At 43.0% G+C, this 27,432-nt stretch overlaps 1 protein-coding gene across 7 annotated transcripts in view; it reads left to right on the forward strand.

The window, feature by feature from the left end:
- CAB39L (calcium binding protein 39 like) overlaps positions 1 to 27,432 on the forward strand; it is a 117,687-nt gene that overhangs the window by 44,978 nt on the left and 45,277 nt on the right. For all 7 annotated transcript variants that reach the window (XM_048849681.2, XM_048849711.2, XM_075128416.1 and 4 more), the window contains 2 exons: positions 17,115 to 17,279; positions 22,439 to 22,557. In XM_048849681.2, coding sequence (XP_048705638.1) covers positions 17,115 to 17,279; positions 22,439 to 22,557 — 284 coding nt within the window. The remainder of the gene's footprint in view (positions 1 to 17,114; positions 17,280 to 22,438; positions 22,558 to 27,432) is intronic.

A 27,432-nucleotide genomic window follows, 5' to 3' on the forward strand; every position in this document is an offset into this window, starting at 1 on the left:
AGGGCCTTTGTTTCTCAGCAACCAGGTCTGCAATTATAAATATGTTCCTGTGTGGCTCGGGGGCAAGGCTAGGACTGGATCCTGAGGCATTTCAGCAAAGAGCTTCTTCAAATAGCTGGTTGTCAGAAGCGAAGGAGACTATTTTTAAAACTCTGCGCCACCTCTCTCAGCAATACAAGGTCATAAGCATTCCAAGCCACTTCTAAGCAGAATAAAGGGATACTAGGAGGAGAACAGAAACATAGTGCATATTTCCCAACCATAGAGTTAATTCCCCCATCCCAATACTGATAAATTCTTATTTATTATTTGTTAAATATAAACAGTGTGCTGCTTGTCCATGAACAAAACTCGGAAGAAGTCTCTTCTTCGTATTGCTTTGTGTCTAAATGGCCTTTTAATATTATTTGTATTGCAGTAGCACTTAAAGGCCTCAATCAAAGATTGTGGCCCAATTGTACTGCACTCTGCAAACACACAATAATAATAATAATTAATAATTTAATAAAAAATCCTTGTCTCAAAGCGTTTACAGTCTAGCTAAGATCAAGTATGATATCAATTTTGTGTCTAATGCATCCTCTGATGACTATATTTTGCATTTGCAGAGACATTATAATCTAAAAGGTCTTTCCTGTTTCTGTTATGATCCTATCAAGTAAATTACAATAATTTGATTTTTACTTGTGAGAGCGCCAAATCTGGGTATTTTTTTTATAAGTTACACAAAGTATTAGTCTCAACTTGCACTGTTTAATTTGTCAAAATATGAAGACATGTTACTACCCAGAAAACAACTTTTTCCTAAGCAGAGGCGTCACAGTGCATAATTTTCCTTAAATCAGAGGACTTATGCCACTTTATTCACAGGGGACATAATAGACCTGTGTACATGCTACAACCACAAAGGGACATCTTGCACTAGTCAGGTGATCTAGTCAGTTTGGTAGCCTGCTTTTAGTACTCTATAATCAGCAGAAGTGAAGGTGCTATACATGCTGCTCATGAATTAGGAATTACACTTTGTGGACCAACAGGTGTTGTCATGTCAGAACAATGCAGAAAATAACCCCCTGAAGTTATGATAAAAATACCTTATTTAGTTTTCATTTGAGACTATACTATAGTAATTTAGTAATGTAATGTAGTTTATGTAATGTAATGTAGGCTAATGTAGTGCCAATCTTTAAAAAAGGGAAGAAGGAGGATCCTGGGAACTACTGGCCAGTCAGTCTCACCTCAGTCCCCGGAAAAATCATGGAGCAGGTCCTCAAGGAATCAATCCTGAAGCACTTGCACGAGAGGAAAGTGATCAGGAACAGTCAGCATGGATTCACCAAGGGAAGGTCATGCCTGACTAATCTAATCGCCTTCTATGATGAGATTACTGGTTCTGTGGATGAAGGGAAAGCAGTGGATGTATTGTTTCTTGACTTTAGCAAAGCTTTTGACACTATCTCCCACAGTATTCTTGCCAGCAAGTTAAAGAAGTATGGGCTGGATGAATGCACTATAAAGTGGGTAGAAAGTTGGCTAGATTGTCGGGCTCAAAGGGTAGTGATCAATGGCTCCATGTCTAGTTGGCAGCCGGTATCAAGTGGAGTGCCCCAAGGGTCGGTCCTTGGGCTGGTTTTGTTCAATATCTTCATAAATGATCTGGAGGATGGTGTGGATTGCACTCTCAGCAAATTTGCGGATGATACTAAACTAGGAGGAGTGGTAGATACGCTGGAGGGCAGGGATAGGATACAGAGGGACCTAGACAAATTGGAGGATTGGGCCAAAAGAAATCTGATGAGGTTCAACAAGGATAAGTGCAGAGTCCTGCACTTAGGACGGAAGAACCCAATGCACCCGTACAGACTAGGGACCGAATGGCTAGGCAGCAGTTCTGCGGAAAAGGACCTAGGGGTGACAGTGGACGAGAAGCTGGATATGAGTCAGCAGTGTGCCGTTGTTGCCAAGAAGGCCAATGGCATTTTGGGATGTATAATTAGGGGCATAGCGAGCAGATCGAGGGACATGATCGTTCCCTTCTATTCGACATTGATGAGGCCTCATCTGGAGTACTGTGTCCAGTTTTGGGTCCCATGCTACAAGAAGGATGTGGATAAATTGGAGAGAGTCCAGCGAAGGGCAACAAAAATGATTAGGGGTCTGGAACACATGACTTATGAGGAGGGGCTGAGGGAACTGGGATTGTTTAGTCTGCAGAAGAGAAGAATGAGGGGGATTTGATAGCTGCTTTTAACTACCTGAGAGGTGGTTCCAAAGAAGATGGTTCTAGACTATTCCCAGTGGTAGAAAAGGACCGGACAAGGAGTAATGGTCTCAAGTTGCATTGGGGGAGGTTTAGGTTGGATATTAGGAAAAACTTTTTCACTAGGAGGGTGGTGAAACACTGGAATGCATTACCTAGGGAGGTGGTGGAATCTCCTTCCTTAGAAGTTTTTAAGGTCAGGCTTGACAAAGCCCTGGCTGGGATGATTTAATTGGGGATTGGTCCTGCTTTGAGCAGGGGGTTGGACTAGATGACCTCCTGAGGTCCCTTCCAACCCTGATATTCTATGATTCTATGAATTTCTGGTGACTAAATTGTGTGCAGTAAAATTGCAGAGGAGGTAAAGAAGCTGATGTAAAGACTGTAAAAGGGAGGAGTTAAAATTAGGGTTGTCGATTAATTGCAGTTAACTCTTGATTGACTTAAAAAAATTAACTGATTAATCACACTGTTAATAGAGTACCAGTTGAAATGTATTAAATATTTTTGGATGTTTTTCTACATTTTCAAATATATTGATTTCTATTACAACACAGAATACAAAGTGTACAGTACTCACTTTATATTATTAGTTTTATTACCAATATTTGCACTGTAAAAATGATTTAAAAATTTTATTTTTCAATTCACCTCATACAAGTACTGTAGTGCAATCTCTTTATCGTGAAAATGTAACTTACAAACTGTAGATTTTTTTTGTTACATAATTGCACTCAAAAACAAAACAATGTAAAACTTTAGAGCCTACAAGTCCACTCAGTTCTACTACTTGTTCAGCCAATTGCTAAGACAAACAAGTTTGTTTACATTTACGGGAGATACTGCTGACTGCTTCTTGTTTGCAGTGTCACCTGAAAGTGAGAACAGGCGTTCGCATGTCATTTTTGTAGCCAGTGTTGCAAGGTATTTACATGCCAGATATGCTAAACATTCATATACCCCTTCATGCTTCGGCCACCATTCCAGAGGACATGCTTTCATTCTGATGATGCTCGTTAAAAAAAATGTTAATTAATTTTGTGAATGAACTCCTTGGGGGAGAATTGTATGTCTCCTGTTCTGTTTTACCTGGATTCTGCTATATATTTCATGTTATAGCAGTCTCGGATGATGACCCAGCACATGTTCGTTTTAAGAACACTTGATTTGACAAAATGCAAAGAAAGTACCAATGTGAGATTTCTAAGGATAGATATAGCACTCAACCCAGGGTTTAAGAATCTGAAGTGCCTTCCAAAATCTGAGAGGGACGAGCTGTGGAGAATGCTTTCAGATGTCTTAAAAGAGCAACACTCCAATGCGGAAACTACAGAACCCGAACCACCAAAAAAGAAAATCAGCCTTCTGATGGTGGCATCTGACTCAGATGATGAAAATGAATATGCATCGGTCCGCTCTGCTTTGGATCATTATCGAACAGAACCCATCATCAGCATGAATGCATGTCTTCTGGAATGGTGGTTGAAGCATGAAGAGACATATGACTCTTTAGCGCATCAGGAACATAAATATCTTGTGATGCCAGCTACAATAGTGCCATGCGAACACCTGTTCTCACTTTCAGGTGACATTGTAAACAAGACGTGGGCAGCATTATCTCCTGCAAATTGTAACCAAACTTGTTTGTCTGAGCGATTGGCTGAAGTAGGACTGAGTGGACTTGTAGGTTCTAAAGTTTTACATTGTTTTATTTTTGAATGCAGTTATTTTTTGTACATAATTCTATATTTGTAAGTTAAACTTTCATTATAAAAAGATTGCACTACAGTACTTGTATTAGGTGAATTTCTTTTGTTTTTTACAGTGCAAATATGTATTTTATTACAAAAAGTGAGAACTGTACACTTTGTATTCTGTGTTGTAATTTAAATCAATATATTCAAAAATGTAGAAAACATTCAAATATATTTAAATATGTGGTATTCTATTATTAACAGTGCGATTAATCACTCGATTAATTTTTTTAATTGCTTGACAGCTCTAATTAAAATCAACATAACCCAGCTCTGAATATACCCATGCATCAATATTGAGTTCTACCTGATCTTCAATGGCAAAGGCTGCATCCTCTCAAGTTAATACTTGTGTTCAGCAATTTGAGATGAGTGTTTAGAGCATATGTGTACATGTACATGTATATGTATATGTGGGGGAAATGAACACAGCATTGAGAGGTGCTTTATCATGTCAAGAGTCTGAAATGTGACTAATAGTAGCGAATACATGCATTAAATTGATGGCTATCCTGGCTATCCTTTTTTGTATATTGTTAATGCCATCACTTGTAAATAATTTAGTCTGATATTCTTAGGATTCTGTACCATTCACTTATTGCATCCTCTTGTAAATATAGTGGGACACATTCATTAATGGTGTAATTTCATTATCCCCAATGGAGTTAAACCAGAAATGAGTTTGGCCGAATAATACTGAAAATGAAAGAATTGTGTTTGAGGAAACTGTGTAGGTGACGGGGACAGTTTAAGTATGTGGACTTGTGATATGATCTTTTGTTTTGAGCTATTATTTTTTTACTGTAGTGGTGGTGGTAAAGTTCTCACTTTCAGTTTTATTACTCCTTGGGGAATTCTGCGCCACTGCGTATGCGCAGAATTTAAGCCCTCCACAGATTTCTTTGCTTCCCCGCAGAAAAAATGACTTTCTTAATGGGAAGCAAAGGGAAGCCACAAGAGCAATCATACAACCCGCCCCAGCAGTATGTTTTGGGTGCTCAGGGCAGCCAGCAGAGAGGCAAATCAGTGTGGGACGGGGGCGGGACTGGAGAAGACCCGGCTGGTGGCTCCTACCTTGCACTGGGCTCAGCTGCTAGTCCCGGCTGGGCTGGACGGGAATTCCTCTTCCCCGGCACGGCATCTGGGGCTCTATCAGACCCACCCCCAGATTTCTCCCCCAGCTGCAGGAAGGTCTGCAGACTCCTCCGACCTGCGCTTCCTGCACATATCACTCCTCGGCTGCAGTGAGAGGGGTCACCTGTACAGGGAGCTGCTCCTCCATTTGTCCAACCCCTATGCATCCAGACTCCCCATACCCAGACCCTCCCGACGAGCCCCACTGCCCCTGCATCTGGACCACCCCAACAAGCCACCCGGATCCCCACCCTACTGAGCCCAACCAGCTGCACATGGATCCCCACCCCACTGAACTCCACTCTCCCAGCATCTGGACCCCCCCACACACACGCACACTGAGCCCCAACCACTTTCACCTGGACCCCCCTGCAGAGTCCCATTACCATTGCACCCAACACCCCGAAGAAGGCCCTGTGCATCTAGATCTTCCCCCCGCACCCAGATTCCCGCCCCCCCAGCTGCCCGCACCCAGATTGCCCCACACAGAGCCGTCTTAACTCACACCTGGATTTCCCCCCACCCTCACCAAGCCCCTCCACACTTGGATCCTGCTTTGCTGAGCCTGTCCACACTTGGTGCACCTGGCATGGAGGGGCAGGGCCCTGAGGTGTTTCTGGGGCAGGCCCGGTCCTTGCGCTGTGTCAGGGTTGGGTGCAGCCTCACTGCTGAGTCCGTGTCGTGGGGGAGAGCTGCACAGCTCTGTACAGTCAGTGGCCTGTGCTCCCCATTGCCATGCTGACGTCGCCACATTTATTTGACGAATAAAATTTGCAGAATTTTAAAATATTGTGCGCAGAACTTTTAATTTTTTGGTGCAAAATTTGTAGTTTTAAGCACAGAATGCCCTCAGGAGTAAAGTTTTATACTACCATCTAGCACCATATATCTGGACACATTGCACATAAAATCAACAGCAATAGCAAAATCCCTAGTGGACTTCCTGGGGTCTCTGGTTTTGCTTTGAAAATTAGGACCACAACCTTATATTGGCTTTGGAAGTTGACTAGGAGCCAGTGATCTGATTTGAACACAGGCCTGATGGGCAGCCTCAGGCATGGTGAAATTGGGCAGCCACATTCTGTACCAACTAGAGCCTGTGCATAATCTTCACATTCAACTTCAGATACAATGAGTAACAGTAATCCAGCCTGGGTGCTGACAAACTCAGGGATTACTGTGTCCAGGTTGTTGTCCAGGAGGAAAGGACAAAGTTTCCGAATAAGCTGGAAGTGAAAGAAAGCATTGTTGGAAACTGATTCTGTCTTGTTATCCAAGCTTAGTAAGGGGTCAAACAGGACCCAGAGGCTTTTCACAACTTTGACAAAGGGTGGCTGTGTGCCTTTAATGGAAGGTGGTGGAGACATCATCTTGGCCATCTTTTCAAAGCGTTTCCCCTTTCTGATCAGCACCACTTCAGTCTGATTTGGATTTAGTTTGAGCCCACTGCTCTTTAACCAGGGCTAATTTCCTGTAAACATTCTGATGTGATGGTGCTGGTTGCATCTGTAGAGAATGAGATATATGTTTGAGTGTTAAAGGTGTTCTGTTGGCCGCACACCTTATGGCGTCTCACTGTCTCTCCTGGGTGTCTCATCTAGATATTTAAGAGAAGTAGGTATAGTGTGGATTCCTGTGGGACCTCACATGTGAGGCCTTTGAAGAGGAGGAGCAGTTACCCATCACCACTCACTGAGTTCTGCTGGAGAGAAACAAGTGAAACCACTGTAGTTCTGGGCCATGTACTCCTGTTATGTCCTGTAGGTGGAGTAGAGCTGGGCAAATAATTGCGGGGGAGGGGCGAGGGGGGGTTGGTTTGGTAGCCAAAGCAAAAAAATAGTTAAAAAAATAATTAGTTTTGAACCAAAACTGATTGGTTTTATTTTATTTTATTTTTATTTTTTGGTTTGGTTTGGGTTTTTTTCCCTTGCTGAAATGAAAAACCCAAACTTGTTTTTCCCGAGTTGATCAAAATGTTTTGAACATCTTTTTGAAATGACATTTAAACAAAATGGTTCATTTTGACTTTTTTTGAAAAATTTCCCCTTCATATTTTATTCAGCCAAAATTTACCAAATTTCGTAAATTAATTCTGGTCATTCTGAAATCGTATTTTTTAGCAAATTTGCTATTTGACTGAAAAATTTTGCCCAGCTTTAGTGAGCAAGGCCCAGGGGGCTGGGACACAAGCCAAGGGCTGCTCTTGCCCCCACCCCAGCAGGTGGAGGGTCTGTGGCTCCCAGTCTCCTCTGGCTCTGGGGGCGGGGTCTTGGTCAGAAGGGGCGGGGCCTTGTTTTCCACTGTGGTAAAGGCTGCAGAGAAGTTTCCATGCTCACACTGCTGGATCTTACCTGTGTCCCTGGCCATAAAATGTTGGCACATTTAGTGCCATTAGAGCTGTTTTTGTGCTGTGCTGTAGTCTGAATCCTGATTGTGAAGCATCCCCAGTGTTGGCTGATGTCATTTTGAAGCTTGATGGCTATTTCTTTCTCAGTTATTTCCTCCAGGAACCGGAAGTTGAGATCTTCAGGGTCAAGTGTTGACTTTTTGAGGATTTGGCAACACAATTGCATTTTTCAAGGAGTTTGGTAGGTGTGCTTCTCTAAAGAACAAGGTGTTGATTATTTCCATTATTAGTGGCTATAGTTTTTTCTTTTGTTGGCTTTTACCAGCCAGGTGGGGCCTGGGTCCGTTTTACAGATCGTGACTCTAATTTTTTCATGGCTTCGGCATGTGTGTTGGGGCCAAATACATATATAATCTGGTCAGGATTGGAATTTTCTTTCCCATTTAGCTCCATACATATTCGGTTGATCTAATCAGTGAAATTTGCTGACATCTCTTCTCAAGGGCTGATTCTTGGGTCTGGTGTCTGGGTTATGCAGCCTGGGTTGATTGTCCAGTTCACAATGCGTAGGGCCCTTCCAAATTCATGACCATGAAGAATGTGTCATGGACTGTGAAATCTGATCTCCCCCATGGAATCTGGTCTTTGTGAAATCTGTATGGTATAAGGTAAAAATACACAAATGTCCCTACCCCGTGGGCCCCCGCCCAGGGCAGGAGGGTTTGTGGCTCCCCACAGGTATCCGCGCAGCTCTTTCCCCGACCTGGCTCTGGCCAGGGGATGGGGCCTCGGAGCCGTAGCCTAGCCATGGTAAGAGCCGTACGGCCAGGCAGCCGAGGGAGCTATGGATCCTTCACCTGCCCAGGGGGCTGGGACACAAGCCAAGGGCTGCTCTTACCCCCCCCTCCCCCCAGCTCTTGGAGGGTCTGCGGCTCCCAGCCAGCTCTGGGGGCAGGGCCTTGGTCAGAAGAGACGGGGCCTCAGGTGGAAGGGGTGGGGAGGGGGAGGGACCCTGGCCCCCCTACTTTTGAGAGGGCTCCGCTGCCCCTGCATTCCATGCCACCCTTACTTCTGTGCTGCTGTCTTCAGAGCTGGACTCCTGGCTAGCAACCTCTGCTCTCCGGCCACCCAGTTCTGAGGGCAGCGCCGCAGCCAGCAGCAGAGCAGAAGTAAGGACAGCAATACCACAACCATCCTACAATAACCTTGCGACCCCTCCCTCCATCCTGTTTTTGGATCAGGACCCCTACAGTTACAACACTGTGAAATTTCAGTTTTAAATATCTGAAATCGTGAAATCTATTTTAAAAATCCTATGACCGTGAAATTGACCAAAATGGACTGTGAATTTGGTAGGGGCCCTAACAACGCGAAATAGCTCTGCTGGCTGCGGGTCTGTGCATTGATTGTGCAGGAATAGATGTCTCCTTTCCTGCAGTGGTGCAGTTCTGACTGTTGTATGTGCTGCTGACAGATACATTCAGTGCATCACTGGCACTATACCTACCTACCTGTGCACTTTATCTGCTATAGCTCATCTATGAATCATGGTGATCTTTTTGGTCACTGGTGGCAGTGGGTAGCTTAAGAATAACGCATCAATGGTGGGCGTCTGTTTGGAAAACAAAACCACTTACAGATTCAATTCCCAATACCATCATCATATCCCAGCCAAAACTTAATAAGAGGAATATTTAACAGCATTTCTGTAACACACAATTCCAAGTACTTGTAACCAACCTACTAACTACATTTACTAACAACTTTCAGTTAATCTCTGAGGTGCCTTACTCTGTTGCTTTGATTTAGGGTCTCCCTTGAAATACCAGTACTGCGGTTATCAGGAGGCAATAACTTTATTTGTTCTCACAGTGTTATGTCCTGGGCCTCAGTTATCTTGACCTGTTGCAGTTGTTGCCTGTCTGAGACCTTCTCAGGCAAAATGGCAAACTCCATGTCCTTCATCTCCCTCCCTTCTGGAAGTTGGAGAAGGTGTCATCAATTCATCCTTGGCATATGTCTGTCTGGGACAGCAATTTCATAATACCACAGGGCAACCTCATATGCCACCTCCGCTGCTTGCAACTATTTATTCCCAACATAGATGCATCTTGCATAAGTTTCATGAAGTGATGGCAGCTCTCAGGGCCACAAATCTTATTGCTTTTTTTGTTTAGCTTTATCTGTCTTTTACTTCTGCAAATCTCCAGTGAATCTGACATCAGCTTCTCCCATTTTTGTTCTCAGTTTTCTGTTAAACAAAAGGCCTGCAGGGGACAAACCATGTTTCACTGGTGCTATTATGTAATTTAGCGGTGCTAAATACAGATCAGACTCTGACTCCGCAAACTTTTTCCTTGGGTCCTTTTATTTTAACACCATTTTCCATCAACCCATTGGACTGGAGATAATGGAGACAAGTGGTTAGAAGTCTAAACCCAAACTTCACTGCAAACTGCTTAAATTTATACACACTAAACTGTGGCTCATTGTCTGGCATTACTATGTCAGATATACCATGTCTAGCAAAAGATTTGATATTCTGTGATGAAATGGGAATTCTGTCTGTACCATTTCTTAATTGTGGGTGACTTTATGAAATTGTATACATCATATATGAAATTACTATGTCATGGAAAGCTTATATGTATGTGGATCCCCCTGTGAGTTAGCCGGATTGTGTGATATCTCTGCTAGGCCAGAGACAATGGTCAATGATCAACGATTAAAAATAAAACACCTTTGGACAATGGGTTTGCTCTACTGGGAGAAGACACTTCCTCCTCTTGTCTGAAGGGGAGTGGGGAGAGTTTGGGAGTAATGGAAAATTACCACAAGGCAGAACAAAAGAAGCAGGTAACCCCACCAGAAGTCTATAGAGGGACTTATGGGGGAGGGAACTGTGTGTTGGGGGAGAGGGGAAGGAGCTATTTGGCACCAGATTAAACTGAGGGAGGCTGATGCAGTGGCAGAGTAGTCAAGGGGGCGGAGGACCCTGCCTGACAGAACACAGATGGTATCCCAAGGGAAGGGTGAGCTAGTGAGGGGCATTGTGTTTAAGATACTTTATTGCTTTGTGTGATCTGTTGATAGATTGAACAAAGTGTGTGCATATGGGTTGACTGCTTCGCAGCTACTCCATGTTTCTGAGAGAGTTAAACTGTAAACCAGAAACTTCACTCCTTTGGGGTGAAACTCTGGGACAGGTGTATGTTTGAGTACTAGAGAGCTTGGAGGGTCAGTGCTGCACCCAAAAGGGCTAGACTGTTGGACAGTGGGTTCCAGCATTTGGAGGTGCAGGGGTTGTGTCCCAGAAAGAAGGTCTGTGCCTTGAGAGTGTGCGCAGGGATGCTGAGATTGGAGCGGTGGCTGGATTCTGTTCAGGCTTCAGGAGCTTGGAACACCCCTAGGAATCCAGAGCACCGAGGCTTGGATTCCCCTCAGAGCGGTCCTAGTGGGTGGCGAGGAAGGGGCGCATGCTAGGATCTGTGATGCATGCACAATCTCTTGTTTAATGGTAGTATCTACTAGTAAAGCTATCTTGGGGTAGTGACAATAATAGTGTAGAACGAGCCCATACTTTTTTCAATATAAATATAAACAAATGTATGCTTACTTTGCTCCAGGGGGATAATTTGCCTGTACCAACAAGGTAGGCTCTTTTGCTTGATGTGACCTGTATTTTTGGCATATGTGACAAGTCCTGCCAGCTTCCTCAATGTTGCCACTTATTTGAGGCTAGTATAAAACATTTCTAGCCCGTCTCTTAGGTTTTTCAAACCCTACATGAAGTTAATGTATCCTTTTTAACATATTTTTGTGTAACACCTTAGGGATCACCATCCTCCTTTCTTTAAACAAAATCTCATCTAAGACTGAGGTGAACCGGTTCCCGAGGTACCCATAATGACAGGAAAATGATTTGAGATATACCCAGATAATCCGGGTCAGTAACTTGCACCAACACACTGCAGAGGAAGGTGAAAAACCTCCAATCTCACCTGGGGGGGAAAAATCCCTTTCCAACCCTATATTTTGAGTATGTGAGCAAGAAGCAGCCATCAAAACATGAGAATGCTCGGTGCCATCTCAGAGCCTTGGTGCACATAGTCCGGTGTCCCATCTCCAACCATGGCCATCCCTGATGCTTCAGAGAAAGAAAGTTTAAAAAGCAAAGCGAAAACACTGGGGGAGGAGGGACTCATCCCTTCCTGACCTCTGCAGGTGTCCGGTTGAAATCCTGAAGCGTGAGATTTTAGGAACATAAGCCCGAAGGGAGCCCAGGGCTGTTGAACCTTGCCCTCTACCATCACCAACAATAAGATGATATCACAGAAGTCACAAATTCCATGACCTTTTCCACTTCAGCCCAGGGACGATGGTGCCAGAGCTCCCAGTCACCATGGATGCCATGGGGACTACAGAGCTCTCAGCAGCCACAGGGCTCCAGCTTTCTTCCTCCCCACCCTCTGGCTTCAGTCGTTCCCCCATCAATCCACCCCCTTAATTTTAGTAAAAGTCAGACAGGTCAGGTGGCTTCCATGAATTTTTGTTTGTTGCTCGCGACCTGTCTGACTTTTTTACTAAAAATACCCCTGACAAAATCTTAACCTTAACCATCACAAGCAACCCTTTCATAAAATTGCCCTCCTAAATTTGTTCAGTTGCAAAATTGGTTCTTCAGCTTTAGATCAGTCACAAATTCTTCTATAGTTTTTCTTTTCTTCCCTCAAGTTAAAAACATAACTCTCAGATGTACGTAGAATGTAGAACTCAAATTTTTGTAATACAGTTTCATTGTTAGCCACCTGTCCGAGTTAACTGAAAACTGTAAAACATCAAACGAATCAGAACCTGCCGTTGTCAGAAATAAGGTTGTCTTCTGACTGTCTTCCTTTTCACTGGCACCCATTGATTGTAATTAATTAAGGGCTGTTTACATTTCTTCCAAGATGTCTTCCATATTTCTGTAAAGCTTCAGGTCTGATGGAGCTTTTATCTGCTCATTCTTCCATTCAGATTATTTTCTTTCATTTCTATTTACTTCTGATACAACACAGAATCATAAAAACGTACGGCTGGAAGGGACTTAGAGAAGTCATTGAGTCCAGCCCCCTGTGCTGTGGCAGGACCAAATAAACCTAGACCATCCCTGACAGGCGATTGTCCAACTTGTTTTTAAAAGCTTCCAATAATGGGGACCCCACAGTCTCCTTTGGAAGCCTATTCCAGAGCTTAACTACCCTTACAGTTAGAAAATTTTTCCTAATATCTAACTTAAATCTCCCTTGGTGCATATTAAGCCTGTTAGTGGCTTAAGTGGACATGGAGAACAACTGATCACCGTCCTCTTTATAACAGCCCTTCACATATTGGAAAACTATTATCAGGTGTCCCCTTCCCCCCAAGTCGTCTTCTCTCAAGACTAAACATGCCCAGTTTTTTTTAACCTTTCCTCATAGGTCAGGTTTTCTAAAAACCTTTTATCATTTTTGTTGCTCTCCTCTCAACTCTTTCCACTTGTCCACATCTTTCCTAAATTGTGGTCCCCAGAACTGGACACAGTATTCCAGCTGGGGCCTCACCAGCGCTGTGTCCAATGGTACAATTGCCTTCTGTGTCTTTCTTACAACCCTCCTGTTAATAAACCCCAGAATCATATCAGCTTTCTGTGCAGCTGCATTACATTGACGACTCATATTCAGTTTGTGGTCAACTATAGCCACCAGATCCTTTTCAGCACTACTACCACATTTTGTAGTTATACATTTGATTTATCCTTCCTAAGTGAAGTACTTTTCACTTGTCTTTATTGAATTTCATCTTGATATTTAATAATCAATTTAGGCCCAAGATGCTTGAAAGAGAACCTCTTTGTTCAGTGATACAGTTCCCCAACTGTCTCTGCATCACAGAACATGGGTATCTGCTGCACCCCTACCCCGGACTTCCAGTTTGGGAAGCTAAGCAATTTAAAGTCACAGTTCCAAAATCCACAGTCTGTAGCTACTAGGTGTTGTAGGTTTCTCTTGTCCTTTGCTTCTTGGATCATATGGATGTACTCAGATACTTTTGTTCCTGGAACAGAATGTCTTCTGCATATAAGGCTGGAGTGGCATTCCCTCCAAGGAACAAAGTGCTTGTGTACTTCAGCAATGGGAGCTATTATAAAGAACTGTGAAGCTTAAATACAAGTGGCAAAATAGAGGCTAGAAATGATCTTTAAATTAAGGACCTGCATTTGAGGCTTCGGGGTCTCCCTGCACATAGATTATGAGGCTTCAGTCTGGAGAAGAGGCCCTTAAACTTGGCTAGGAAAAGGCTATTGTAGGATGACCAGATGTCCCTATTTTATAGGGACAGTCGCAATATTTGGAACTTTTTCTTATATAGGCGCCTATTACACACTCCCTGTCCTGATTTTTCACACTTGCTGTCTGGTCACCCTAGGCCATGATAAGAGCACTTATCCTTTTGCTGGAGGATAGTATGTGAAAGCCAAATTGCAGTGTATCCAAGAGGGAATAAAAGATGTTGAATTCATCAGTGTAGATCTCATATGCAAGGAGTTTAGAGGTGAAGGAGAGGAGGGATATGAGACAGATGAAGAAAGAATTGGAGTCAAGATGCTGTGTAACTCCCAGGTTTTTTTAATTTGTTTGTTTTTCCTTTAAAATTATTTACTTTCCTATCTATAGCTCTACAATTAAAGTCTGAATCTTGCAGAGATTTTCTGCCTGGCAGAAAGGACTATTTATGTTTAGAGAGAAAAGCGAGGTGGTGATTCGTTTTTTTTGTTTTTGTTTTGTGTTTTACTGCAAAATGCCAGAAATTTTCACACCCAGCTAAGCAGAACTGGTGAAAAGCCAAAAATGTACAGGTTTTGCTTCGGATATGAAAATATTTGCACAGCTTTCATAAAGACTTAGATTTTCAATTCACAAAATGACATCCCTGTTTCTAAGCCCTTTTGTACTCTGTGTGATAGCTCTAGTGATGTACCATTAACCTTTGATGGTTAGAAATAGGCATGTTTTTAGAGTGAGCTCTCTTAATCAAAGATGGTGACCTTGAGAAATGTTTGAGAAAAGAAAGCCTTCTATTGTGGCTAAATAAAACTTTAATTGGGAAGGGAATGTAGATTAATCTCATCACACATTGACCTGCAACCAGGGCAACTGCAAACCTGGTACAGTTAGGACGTAAATAGTATTTGTTGTTTTATATAGTGCGAGTGCATGCTGGAAGCTTTCCAGTTCGGTATGAAATCCGGGGTGGGGGGGGCGGCTGATTCCAGTCTCTCTCTCCTGTAAACTTGGATTAATTCCATTGGAGTTAATAGAGTTGTATCAGTGTAATGGTGGTGTGACGTCAGCCCCAACTCAAAGTCTCTACCTTGAAGTGCTTACAATCTATATATCGTGTGGTTTTCTACAGCGTGTGGTGGGGATTATTTATGTAGCTTTATCATCTTGTTCTTTCAAACACTGAAAGACTTTTCATTCAGTAGAAACTATACTCCTGGGGGAAATCTGTTCTACTGCGCATGTGCAGAATTTATGTCCCCCGCAGACATCTTTGCTTCCACACAGAACAACGACTTTCTGATAGGGAAGCAAAGGGAAGCCACAAGAGCAGTCATGTGACCCTCCCCAGCAGTATGTTTTGGGTGCCCAGGGCAGTCAGCAGAGAGGTAAATCACTATGGGGCAGAGGGCAGGACTGGGGACCCCCCCCCAGGCTCCCATGCTTCCTGCACCCATCACTCCTCAGCTGCAGAGGGATCCTTGTACAGGGAGCTGCTCCCCCATCTGCCCAACACCCGTGTATCCAGACCCCCTCCAATGAGCCCCACTCCCCCTGCACCTGAATCGCCCCAATGAGCCACCCACACCCGAATCCACACACTACCAAGCCCCAACCAGCTGCACATGGATCCCCACCTCACTGAGCTCCCCACACCCAGATCCCCCTGCTGAGCTGTATCACCCCCACATCCAGACCTCTCCTTGCTGAGCCACAGCTACCTTCGCCTGGACTCCTTGCAGAGTCCCATTACTGTTTCACCCAGAACCCCGCAACAAGTCCCTATGCATTCAGATTCCCCCAGCCCACACACGGATTTCCCCACTGAGCTGCCCACACCCAGATTGCCCGACACAGAACCCTCTCAACCCACACCTATGTCCCCTCTCACGAAGCCCCTCCACATTTGAATTCTGTCTTGCTGAGCCTGCCTGCCCACACCTGGTGCATCTGGCATGGAGAAGCAGGGCCCTGCGGTGTTGCGTTGGGGTGTTTCATTGCGGAGCAGCCAGTGGTCTCTGCTCCCCAATGCCATGCTCGAGCCTCCCCATTTATTTGACAAATAAATAAAATTTGCAGAATTTTAAAATATCGTGCGCAGAATTTTAATTTTTTTGGCACAGAATGCCCTCAGGAATAAAACTAGAGATGGGCTCAGACCAGAAGTCTGGCTCTGAATGTTTGAAGACTGGATGTTCTTCTAAAAGATGTGCTCTAGGAATTATTTTGGGGAAGTTCTATGGCCTGTGTTATACAGGAGGTCAGACTAGATGATCACAGTGGTCCCTTCTGGCCTTGGATTCTGCGAATAGCCACCAAAATTTGGAATGTTCAAAATCTTAACCTGTTTTTTAATCAGACTTTACAAATGGCTCCTGTCTCTCTTCTTGGCCAAACCAAAGCCCTGGATTCAAATACCTTCTAGTTTAGGAGTGGATCTGAAGCAACATCCAGATTTTGTATCTTGCACTTATGGTTGATGCACCTGAAAAGTTGTTCTCATCAAAAGTGTTTTAAAGTAAACTGTGAAGGAGTGGAGGAGGAAGGATATTTGGCTTTGGTTTTGCTTAGTGACAATTGTTTTGTTTTAGTGGAAGCAGGTTAGGTTGTTTACCTGCAATCTAGATATCTGTACACTCCATCGATAAGTTCCTAGTTAAAGGTAATGGGCCAGGCTTGCTGGTTAGTTTAGGGTCTAAGTGGCAAAAACACTGTCATGGGAAGAATAGGTTGCAGTGATGCAAACCTGACACTGTCTGTAAGGAGTTACTTGGCCAACTGTAGTGGGGCCAGTGCAGCCCCAAAAGAAGGGGGCTTTGGACGGAAAAGGAATATATCCAAGGCAGCTGGGAAGTGTGCTGATTCAGTGTGTCCTCCACACCTTCCACTTGCGAAGTTCTTGTGGAGTCCTTTGCTGGAAACTGGACGGAGGGTGGCAGCTGAAACATCCCCTGCCTTCATTTGGAGTGGATGCCTCCTGAAACGTAAAGGGGCCTTGCTACCACAGAGAAGTGTATCTTACACCTTTACCCCATTTTATACGTATTACACATATGAATATATGGTATGTTGCATTTAAGTTCACCAGCAGCTGAATTAGTGCATGGTTTTGCCTGAATAAGGGCTGCAGGATCCAGCGTGAATGTCCAGCCCCAGTTTATGCAAAAAATCTAGTAAACCATTTAATAACATTAACCATTTTTTTTTGTACTGGAATCTGTTTGAAGCTTTGTTTGAACAGTTTTTCTTTACCAATTTTATTTACACTGTGGTTTGTTCATTCTTTAACTGTTAATGTCCTGTTTGATTACCAGGCATCAGAAGAAGTGTCAAAATCACTGCAAGCAATGAAGGAAATTCTGTGTGGTACTAGTGACAAGGAGCCACCTACGGAAACAGTGGCTCAGCTGGCACAAGAATTATACAACAGTGGCCTGCTAGTGACACTTATAGCCAACTTGCAGCTGATAGATTTTGAGGTAGGTCAATATTAGTTCTCTGAAAGGAAGAATTCCATCTTTTGATCCTGATAGTGTCATTTAGCTTAGTTGTAGTTTCCTAAAGTTTAACTGATTTGTGTAGCTAGGTCTTCCCAACACTCACTTTCACTATAAACTTTTAGACTTTCTGAAAGATGGGGGCTTTTTTCAACAGATCATTCCTTTGTTGTTGTGTAGTGATCAATATGCTGATACACAGGTGCCCTCTCTGTCTTAATTACACATGATGCATTAGATTCTTTCCCGGCAGAAGTCTATAGAGTGTCAGAATAACCAAGGGATGGACTGTTCAGATGCATAAGGCAATGGGATGCAAAATACTATTGAAAATATTATAATGCTGTTATCTACTTCAGTGGTGTACCCTCACCCTGAGCGGGTTAAATTCTTGGTCACACTATCTCTGAAAAGATACAGAATGAAAATAACCAGAGCCATAGAAACTTTTCTTTATGAAAAGAGACTGAAGGGATTGAGACAGCTTAGTTGATAAAGGTATACAAAATAATGAATGGCTTGATAGATTGGATCAATCCTGTTTTCATTTCTCAGAGTAAAAGAATAAGGGGACATTAAATAAAATGGCAAGGCAGCAAACTGAATATTGGTAAAATAAGAGAATACGCAACTCGTAATTAGCCTTGGAAATTCATTGCCACAGTAGTATAACATTAAGGCAAAGAACTGGGAATAATTTAGAAAAGGATTAGACATTCATATGGACAATGAGAATATCTCCATTTACATTAGAAATTTATTAAAAATAATTTAGGATGGATATAAACCCTCATAATCAATCTCTGACTAATGCAGGTTGGGAAGAAGCTTCCCTGTAGGGAGGTTATTCTAGAACTTCACTATAGCATTTCTTGCACTACCTATGAAGATGCTGTCAAAGACAAGATCCTGGACTAGAAAGGCTACTGTTCAGATCCCATATGGAAATTCCTGTGTTCCCACTTGCTCTGATGAATCATCACAAATAATTCAGCATGTTGGTGCAGGGTTAGAATTCAGGAATTCCGTACTTCCAGTCCTACAGGATGCTGACACAATGCTTCCCATTAGGCACAGTTTGAAGTAGGGGCACTAACTGAATTTGTTGTATGGGGAGCCTCAGAAATTAAAACCAGTTTCCAGGGAGCATCATCCTTTTATCTTGTTTCCCGGGGTGACTCTGTGCAATCCTATGGGAGTCGCCTTTTGTGTGAGTTCCTGTGCCCCATTTAATGGAAAGAACCATTTGTTGTGCTGTTACTTTCCGCCTCCTTTGAAAATGAATCAAGAGGAGGAACATTTTCCTCTGTGTGAAACTTGAAGTCCTTTAGAGCTGTAACGATGGTTTTCGCTGAATGCTGTAAGAAAAAAGTACTTGTGGTATTTCACTGGAAAATATGAAAAATATGCTCCCTCTCATGGCATTTCAGTGAGACTTAATGTTCATTTTGCAGTATTAAATGGCATGGCCTTGGAAGATTTATGTTCTAGGGATAGATTATTTTCATTTACTTTTTAATATAAAAATTCCATTGTCAACACAAGTTCCTTCCTCTCCCTCTATTTTTGAACTGATAGAGGTTTTTTTGATCATAGAATTTCTTAAGTTATTTCTCTTGTGTCAGTCGCTAAATGTTTTCTTTAAAATCAGAAAAATAATTCAGTAGTTTACAAACTGTAAAAAAATAAAAGGCACCATCAGCATACAACTTCTCAAATCATGGGATAACTACTACTTTAAAAGCGTGGCATTCTGTATAGTTTATATCAAATGGGAAATATTCCTTGGCTTATTTCTCCAGAGTACAGTCTTCCAAACCAGGACTGTCTGATGTGTCAACTATGCACCAGCAACTATGCGGTATTTATTATTACTTGTGAACAGAACTCTAAATACTTCACTTGTGAAATTAGCCTCATCCATGACAAAGTTATATAATCACACAGCAAAACTCTCTGCTTTGCCACAGGCGTTATTGTTAGACAAATCAAGCAGATGAAATGTATAATGCATCAGTAAAATGTAATTGAAAAGGAGTTTAGTAACCGTATATGCCCACTGTGTCTTCAGGTTTCCATAATTTTTTGAGTTTCTAAACTTTCCTGACCACATTTGAGCCTTATTTTGCTGTCTTCCAATTGTTACCCACGTATAACTGATTGAGTGTCTGTGCAATTCATTACTTGTTAGCATGCAAATGTGTTTTTTGTGTTTAATCCCCATTTGTACCGTTATAAATCATGTTAAAATCTGGTTTTTTTTGTTTTTTTTTTTGAGGATTGATGCTCTTATAAAACAGGTTTCAGAGTAGCAGCCGTGTTAGTCTGTATTCGCAAAAAGAAAAGGAGTACTTGTGGCACCTTAGAGACTAACAAATTTATTTGAGTATAAGCTTTCATGATGCATCCGATGAAGTGAGTTGTAGCTCACGAAAGCTTATGCTCAAATAAATTTGTTAATTTCTAAGGTGCCACAAGTACTCCTTTTCTTATAAAACAGTGGAGATGGCCCTGAGCAGGAATCATGAACCCAAACACTACTGATCTTTGGGGAGTTCTCATTCGAATTCAGATCTGAACTTTATAACTTGGGCCAGTAGCTACAAAAAGCTCTATTAGTTGGCTAATAAAGGGGGTGAGAAATAGCCAGTAGCAGAGGACAAGTGATAACATAAAACTGTTGCATTACAGAGATCCTACATTCATTTTCTTGTCTGCGATTTCTTTAAAATATCATATTGGCTTGAGTTGTTTTATGGCATAGGAATCTGGTAAATTATTATCCACATGATGAGTTTATTGTCCCTTGCTCATATCTAGTCGCTGTGCTTTGGCTTCAGTTTTGTCCCTCCTCTACTCTGCCTCTATTGTACCTTTCATTTTTCATTGTAAAGAGAATTTACATTGCAAATTCCACATAAAGGAAGCATTGCAAAATCATCTAATTCTTGCATACATTTTTGATGGGTGCCTGCCTTTAGCCTCTAGGAGATGTGCCATTTTAAAACACATCATTGTAGTACACTTAGTGTTTAAAACTTAATATAATGTTTTTGGCACTCCTCCTACTTTCGTGGCCAGAGATGGTGGTGATTCCAAAATTTAAAATGAGAGTATGGTGAGCTATGTGGCTGATATTTGTAAAGCCCTTAATGATTTAGACCTGAGGAACCTGATTGATTGATTAATCCTCTGCTGTGAGCCCGTAAAGCAGTTGTGATTGCTGACTTTCCTGAAGTTCAGACTGGATAGTGCAAGGTCTTTGTCTGTTCAGGGCCCCCTATTCTATGAAAATTCTTCGCTAAATGAGTCTTCCAGAGTCCCTCTGAGGCTGACTTCAGGACTTTGTATCAGGCCTTTTTGTTTGGGCACTTACCTACCTACAATGGGAAATTTAAAAGTATGAGGTTTTTCTTTCAGAAGACCTCCCCCACTACCATCAACGTACCTGGGTTTCTGTCTAACATTTGAACATAATACATCAAGAAAATAATATGCTCCACTTAGCAGGAATCTGGATGTGGTGGGGCTCAGGATCTGTCCTCTTTGGGACAAGCCTCATCTCTTTTCTTTAGTCTATTCAGTGTTCCTTTCATGTCTGTACCCGCTGGCATGATGTCGCTGGAAGTCCAGACACTCGAGAGGCAGTCCCAAAGGTCTGAGAAATCTCTCCTCAAATCCTGTGCTTATGCAGCTAGGATCATTTAAATTTCTGGCCAGTGTTGTCTCCCCTTTTCAACAGCTCTTCTTTTCTGGATTATTTTCATTGTGTACTAACTTTTGGAACTCCTGGGAACACGTCTCATGACTTACTGATTTAAATTGTGCAGTACTCCAGATTTATGTGGAGAGTGTTACAGTTTAAAAGGGAACATTTTAAAAAAGAAGTTGGCTTAATTACAGGAATGTCTAAGTGTCGTCAATATCTCAAACAGCAGCAGATGGGCCATCCTATTGATTTGATTCCCTTTCTTAGTCTCTTACTCTCCAGGCCAGCTGGGCTGGAACAACTAGGAAGGCAGAATATTCAGCCCTTCTCAAGAGTGATTTATTTGCAAGGATGAAGCTAGGAAAATTCTCCTCTATGTGAAACTATCTGCCCTTTGCCTTGAGACCTTCATTAATTTCCCAGCCAAGGAATGTGTTTGTCTTCTTGTAATGCATCTATGAATATTATACAGATTATAAATAACACTTTCCTATGGTTTGCATTGTCCATTATGACCCAATATTTATCCGCTACAAGACCTTTAATGTGGCTCTCTCCACTTTTTGCAACGGCAACCTCTCTGGGTGATTATAGAATGGCTCACACGGGCCTTCTCAGAAGTCTTTAACTGGAGCGATGATGACTAATGCAGTACAAGATTCAGAAGACGTGTGTATATGGGGAGTAATAGCAGGAGAAAATGGGAGGGTTCCTCGGGGCTTCAGCGAAGTTATGGACCAATCTCATCCAGTTTTGAGGGAATAAAGTAGAGTCAACAACAACAAAAAACCATAGCAGATAGACAAATGTTATTGTCGTTTACTTAAGGTAAACATAAAGAGTATCGGAGAAATGCTAGTCCTGTCCTTCAGTACACCAGGCACGTTGCTGTATCCTAGGGGTTGGAATTAAGCTCTAAAAATAGGTTTTTTTAAGAGTAAGAGTTAGCTAAGTTTGAGCTATCATTTTGATAGTAAAAAAAGGAAAAAGGTCTAGTCTGACCAAGTGGGTCAAACCATGTGTTGCACTGCCCCATTGGGAGCTCGGTTTGAGTGCTACTGTGAGGACTCAAAATCTGGGGGCTAAGGGAGCAGTTGTGCATCACTGGGGAGACATGTTTGCTAATTAATAGAATAAAGGATTTGTTTTTTGTCTGCACTTTTGGCAAAAGAAAAATGCAAATGGTGGAATTGATATTGTCCAGAACAAATAGATGGGGGAACTAAAGGATCCTGTTGCGCCATTGAAGATGCACCCATCTTCTGAGGAATAAGATATTTGGGGGGGACAACAGCAAAGAAAGACAGCTAGGGCAAACTAGTGTTGGCTTGTTCTGTTTTGGTCTCTTTTCCTATTGTAAATAAAGACTCTAATGAATAATCAAATTCTTGCATGTTTTCACACTTGCAACTATGTTTTATTTCTTTAACAGGGCAAAAAGGATGTGTCCCAGATATTTAACAACATCTTGAGAAGACAAATTGGCACCCGAAGCCCTACTGTGGAATACATTAGTGCCCATCCACATATCCTATTTATGCTTCTAAAAGGGTGGGTGTTCATTTTAATTGGAGTTTGATTTCCATTAAGCAGGATTGTCTGGAGCATGCTTGTATTGTGTTTAATCTACCTTATACCATGGTGTGTGGAGGGGGGGAAAAAAAAGGTGGATGAAATTTCAGCCTTAATTTCCGATTTCTTGGCTTCTGTTGACTTGCTACTACTTAAGTGGACACTTGTACACATTTCAGTACCTGCATTATTTATTTGGCCATGATTTCTTGGCCAAACTCCATATTGGCGTAATTACATTCTGACTGCTTTCCACCTCTATTTTCCATATGATACTCTCTTCCATTCCTGCCCTAAACTGTTGTGTAGGATCGATGGATGCAGCTACACAACTGCTGAGTTCCCTTCACAGCTTGCTGCATTTTGGTAGTGAGCAAAATGATTTCTATGATATTTGGCCAAATTCTGGACTATTGCGTGTTGTGTAGAGAAACAAAAGACTACATGAAAGGTAGCGGTGTCTGAAAGGCATACTCTACAACCCTTCGTGACCACCTGGAAGTTCCTCCTTGTGAACTTTGCATGGTTGGGGCTCTGTGAGTTTTGGACTTACATCAGAGAGGGGGATGGAATCAGGGAACATGTTCCCCTCAACAACCAGCAGATTTCCAAGTGCAGATCAATGTAGAAGTTAATGCTGCTCTTTTCAGCATTAATTCTCGCTCTGCTTTCTCTCTCACAGAAGGATTTAGTGCTCAGCTCACTGGCCTCCAAGGTGAGCTATGCTGCCATGAAAGGGACTAGGCAGCAGCGCAGAGGGGATTTTAACTGCATTGATGCATGTGAATGTGTGAGAGTGGGACCAAACTTCTCTGAGGCTTCTTTTCTCTCTCCTTGGCCACAAATCTCCCTGCCCTTATGTTGCGAATCTTACCTTTTCCATGGTTTGAAAGCTGCTATTTTCTGATTTACCCTTTCATTTTTTTTTCCTGGGGGAGGGTGAATATAGGCCATTGTTTATAAAGAGCTTTAGGATTGTTTTGGATGAAAGTTACTATGTGTAAAAATAAAATGTTATATTGGTCAGTTAATAAATATAACCAGTATAATCTCTTGTTTAACCATGTAATAGCAGTACTGTTAAACCCAGGCATTTAAAAATCATGAGATGGGCTCCCAAAATTGAGATTTAAAGACCCCCAAATGTATTTTTTAATTACCTTTTTTGAGCCTTTAGGGTTTTAATTTTCAAGCTTTTCTCTGCAACCATGGATAGCCACTTGCTGTTTACAAAAGTGCACTTGGGATTTTGATATAACATCGCTCCATGAGCTGGAACTTTAAGAAAAATCCCAAATATTCTAAGACTCGCAATGAAATCGCAAGAGCTGGTGTCATAAATATAAAGGGAAGGCTAAACCCCTTTGAAATCCCTCCTGGCCAGGGGAAAGCTCCTCTCACCTATAAAGGGTTAAGAAGCTAAAGGTAACCTCGCTGGCACCTGACCAAAATGACCAATGAGGAGACAAGATACTTTCAAAAGCTGGGAGGAGGGAGACAAACAAAGGGTTTGGGTCTGTCTGTATGCTGCTCTTGCCAGAGACCGAACAGGAATGGAGTCTTAGAACTTTTAGTAAGTAATCTAGCTAGGTATGTGTTAGATTATGATTTCTTTAAATGGCTGAGAAAAGAATTGTGCTGAATAGAATAACTATTTCTGTCTGTGTACTTTTTTTGTAACTTAAGGTTTTGCCTAGAGGGGTTCTCTATGTTTTGAATCTAATTACCCTGTAAGATATCTACCATCCTGATTTTACAGGGGGGATTTCTTTATTTCTATTTACTGCTATTTTTTATTAAAAGTCTTCTTTTAAAAAACTGAATGCTTTTCATTTGTTCTCAGATCCAAGGGTTGGGTCTGTGGTCACCTATGCAAATTGGTGAGGCTTTTTATCCAACATTTCCCAGGAGGGGGGGGGTGCAAGTGTTGGGAGGATTGTTCATTGTTCTTAAGATCCAAGGGTCTGGGTCTGTAGTCACCTAGGCAAATTGGTGAGGCTTTTTACCAAACCTTGTCCAGGAAGTGGGGTGCAAGGTTTTGGGGAAGTATTTTGGGGGGAAAGATGCGTCCAAACAGCTCTTCCCCAGTAACCAGTATTAGTTTTGTGGTGGTAGCGGCCATTCCAAGGATAACGGGTGTAATATTTTGTACCTTGGGGAAGTTTTGACCTAAGCTGGTAAAGATAAGCTTAGGGGGTTTTTTCATGCAGGTCCCCACATCTGTACCCTAGAGTTCAGAGTGGGGGAGGAACCTTGACATGGTGGCACAGTGGTGGGATTAACCTGAAATCATTTGAGATCCAGTTGAGATTTTTTGAACTAGAAATACAGATTTTAAAAAGGAAATTTTTTTTTTCTTTGGAAAGAAAGTCCAGAAAGCAGCTTTGAAACTGAAAGCAGCTTGGTTTCTCTCTGCTTTGTGGCCAAGCAGAGACAAAAGGGGATTATCTTGTGAATTGCAGGTTTTTTTGCCTGGAGGCAGGGTACTTAACTCCTGCAGGGAAATTCACAGTCTTCCAACCCATTGTTTTTTTTTTTCTTTTCTTCCTAAAAGTAAATAGGGGGTGTGTGTTCTACCCATTTGCTTTTTCTTTGGGCTGGGTAAGCAGGTTTCCAAGCAGTTGGAGGTTTTTTGCTTTAATTTGGGCCCAGAGCAGAGACAAGGGAATTGTCTTTTTCTGTAGGCTGACAATCACTATCAGAGAATAGGTATTCTATTCCAGCACAGCAAAATTTTACAGCCAAGTTTTGTTTGTTTATTTCTAAACCTCGGGTGTAAAGTTAGTAAAAACAGAGAGGTTAGAATGGCAAAATCCGCGGCTCGACTACAGCTCGAATTAGCCAAATTTCAGGCTGAGGAAAGACAAAGGGAACATGAAAGACAGATAGAACTCATGCAGCTGAAGAAGGAACAAGAAATGGAGGCAAGGAAGCATGTGGAGGAGGAGAGGGAAAAAGAGAGGAAGCATGTGGAGGAGATGGAGAGGATAAAGGCCCAGCAGAATATACCAACAAACCCTAGCAATCCTTCTCCAGGTACCACTTCCCATCCCAGAAAGTTCCCCACCTACAAGGCAGGTGATGATACTGAGGCCTTCTTAGAAAACTTCGAAAGGGCCTGCCTTGGGTACAACATCTCTGCTGACCAATACATGGTAGAGCTGAGGCCGCAGCTCAGTGGACCCTTAGCTGAGGTGGCAGCTGAAATGCCTAAAGAACACATGAACAAGTATGAACTGTTTAAATCCAAGGCGAGAGTCAGAATGGGGATAACACCCGAGCAGTCTCGTCGGAGGTTCAGAGCCCTAAGGTGGAAACCAGACATGTCATTTACCCGACATGCCTACCACATTGTGAAACATTGGGATGCCTGGATATCAGGAGCAAGTGTTGAATCTCCAGTAAATTTGCCCTTCCTAATGCAAATGGAACAATTCTTAGAGGGTGTTCCTGAGGAAATAGAAAGATACATCCTAGATGGGAAACCCAAAACTGTAATTGAGGCAGGAGAGATTGGAGCCAGATGGGTGGAGGTGGCAGAGAAGAAGAAAACTGGTCGCAGTTGGAGCGGAGACCAGAAGGGACCACCCCAGACCACACCCTATTACCGGGGGCCGCCCAAAGCCCCACCTACCTCCCAAAGAGCCCTCCAGACCCCTTATCGTCCCACCACCCCGTTCTCCAGCAGCCCTCCTCGCCCCAGTGACCCGTCAGCTGGACGATGTTTTAAATGTAACGAGCTGGGGCATGTAAAGGCCAACTGCCCCAAGAACCCCAACAGATTACAGTTCATTGCACCGGAATCACACCAGAGGTCCACAGGCCCAGATACCTCCCAGATACCCTTGGAGCGGAGGGAAACTGTGAGTGTGGGCAGGAAGAAGGTCACCGCGTGGAGGGACACCGGAGCACAAGTGTCAGCTATCCATGCTTCCTTAGTGGACCCCAATTTAATCAACCCAGAGATCCAAGTGACGATTCAACCCTTCAAGTCCAACTCTTTCAATTTGCCTACAGCCAAGTTGCCTGTCCAGTACAAGGGCTGGTCAGGAATGTGGACTTTTGCAGTCTATGATGATTATCCCATCCCCATGCTGTTGGGGGAAGACTTGGCCAATCATGTGAAGCAGGCCAAGAGGGTGGGAATGGTCACCCGCAGCCAGGCTAAACAAGCCGTGAGGCCTAGCTCTGTTCCGGAAACTTCTATCAGGACCCAGTCAGAGGTGATGGACCTGGACCCCAGGCCAATGTCTGCAACAGCAGTAGTGGATCCAGTCCCAGAGACCCAGACGGAACCAGTCCCAGAACCGGAACCAGCCGAACAACCAACACCAGACCCCGTGTCAGCACTGAATCCAGTACTTGCAGCCTCAACAACAGAGGGCCCCACCGAACCTGAACTGGCAGCAGCCGATAACCCGACCCAAGAGGCTCAGCCGGAGCCTGAATCCCAACATAGTGCACCAGCGGAGAGCGGTTCACAGTCAACAGAAACAGCTCCATCCCCTATATCGCTTCCAGAGGGACCAAGCCTAGGTCCACAATCCCATGAGGAACTGATGTCTCCAGCATCAAGGGAACAGTTCCAGACCGAACAGGAAGCAGATGAAAGCCTCCAGAGAGCTTGGACGGCGGCACGGAGCAACCCACCGCCTCTCAGCTCTTCTAATCGATCCAGGTTTGTTGTAGAAAGAGGACTTTTATACAAGGAAACTCTTTCTGGTGGACACCAGGAAGACTGGCATCCTCAGAGACAGTTGGTAGTTCCAACTAAATACCGGGCCAAGCTCTTGAGCTTAGCCCATGATCACCCTAGTGGCCATGCTGGGGTGAACAGGACCAAAGACCGTTTGG

This window comes from Caretta caretta, chromosome 1, assembly GCF_965140235.1.
Source record: "Caretta caretta isolate rCarCar2 chromosome 1, rCarCar1.hap1, whole genome shotgun sequence".
NCBI classification, from domain to species: Eukaryota; Metazoa; Chordata; order Testudines; family Cheloniidae; genus Caretta; species Caretta caretta.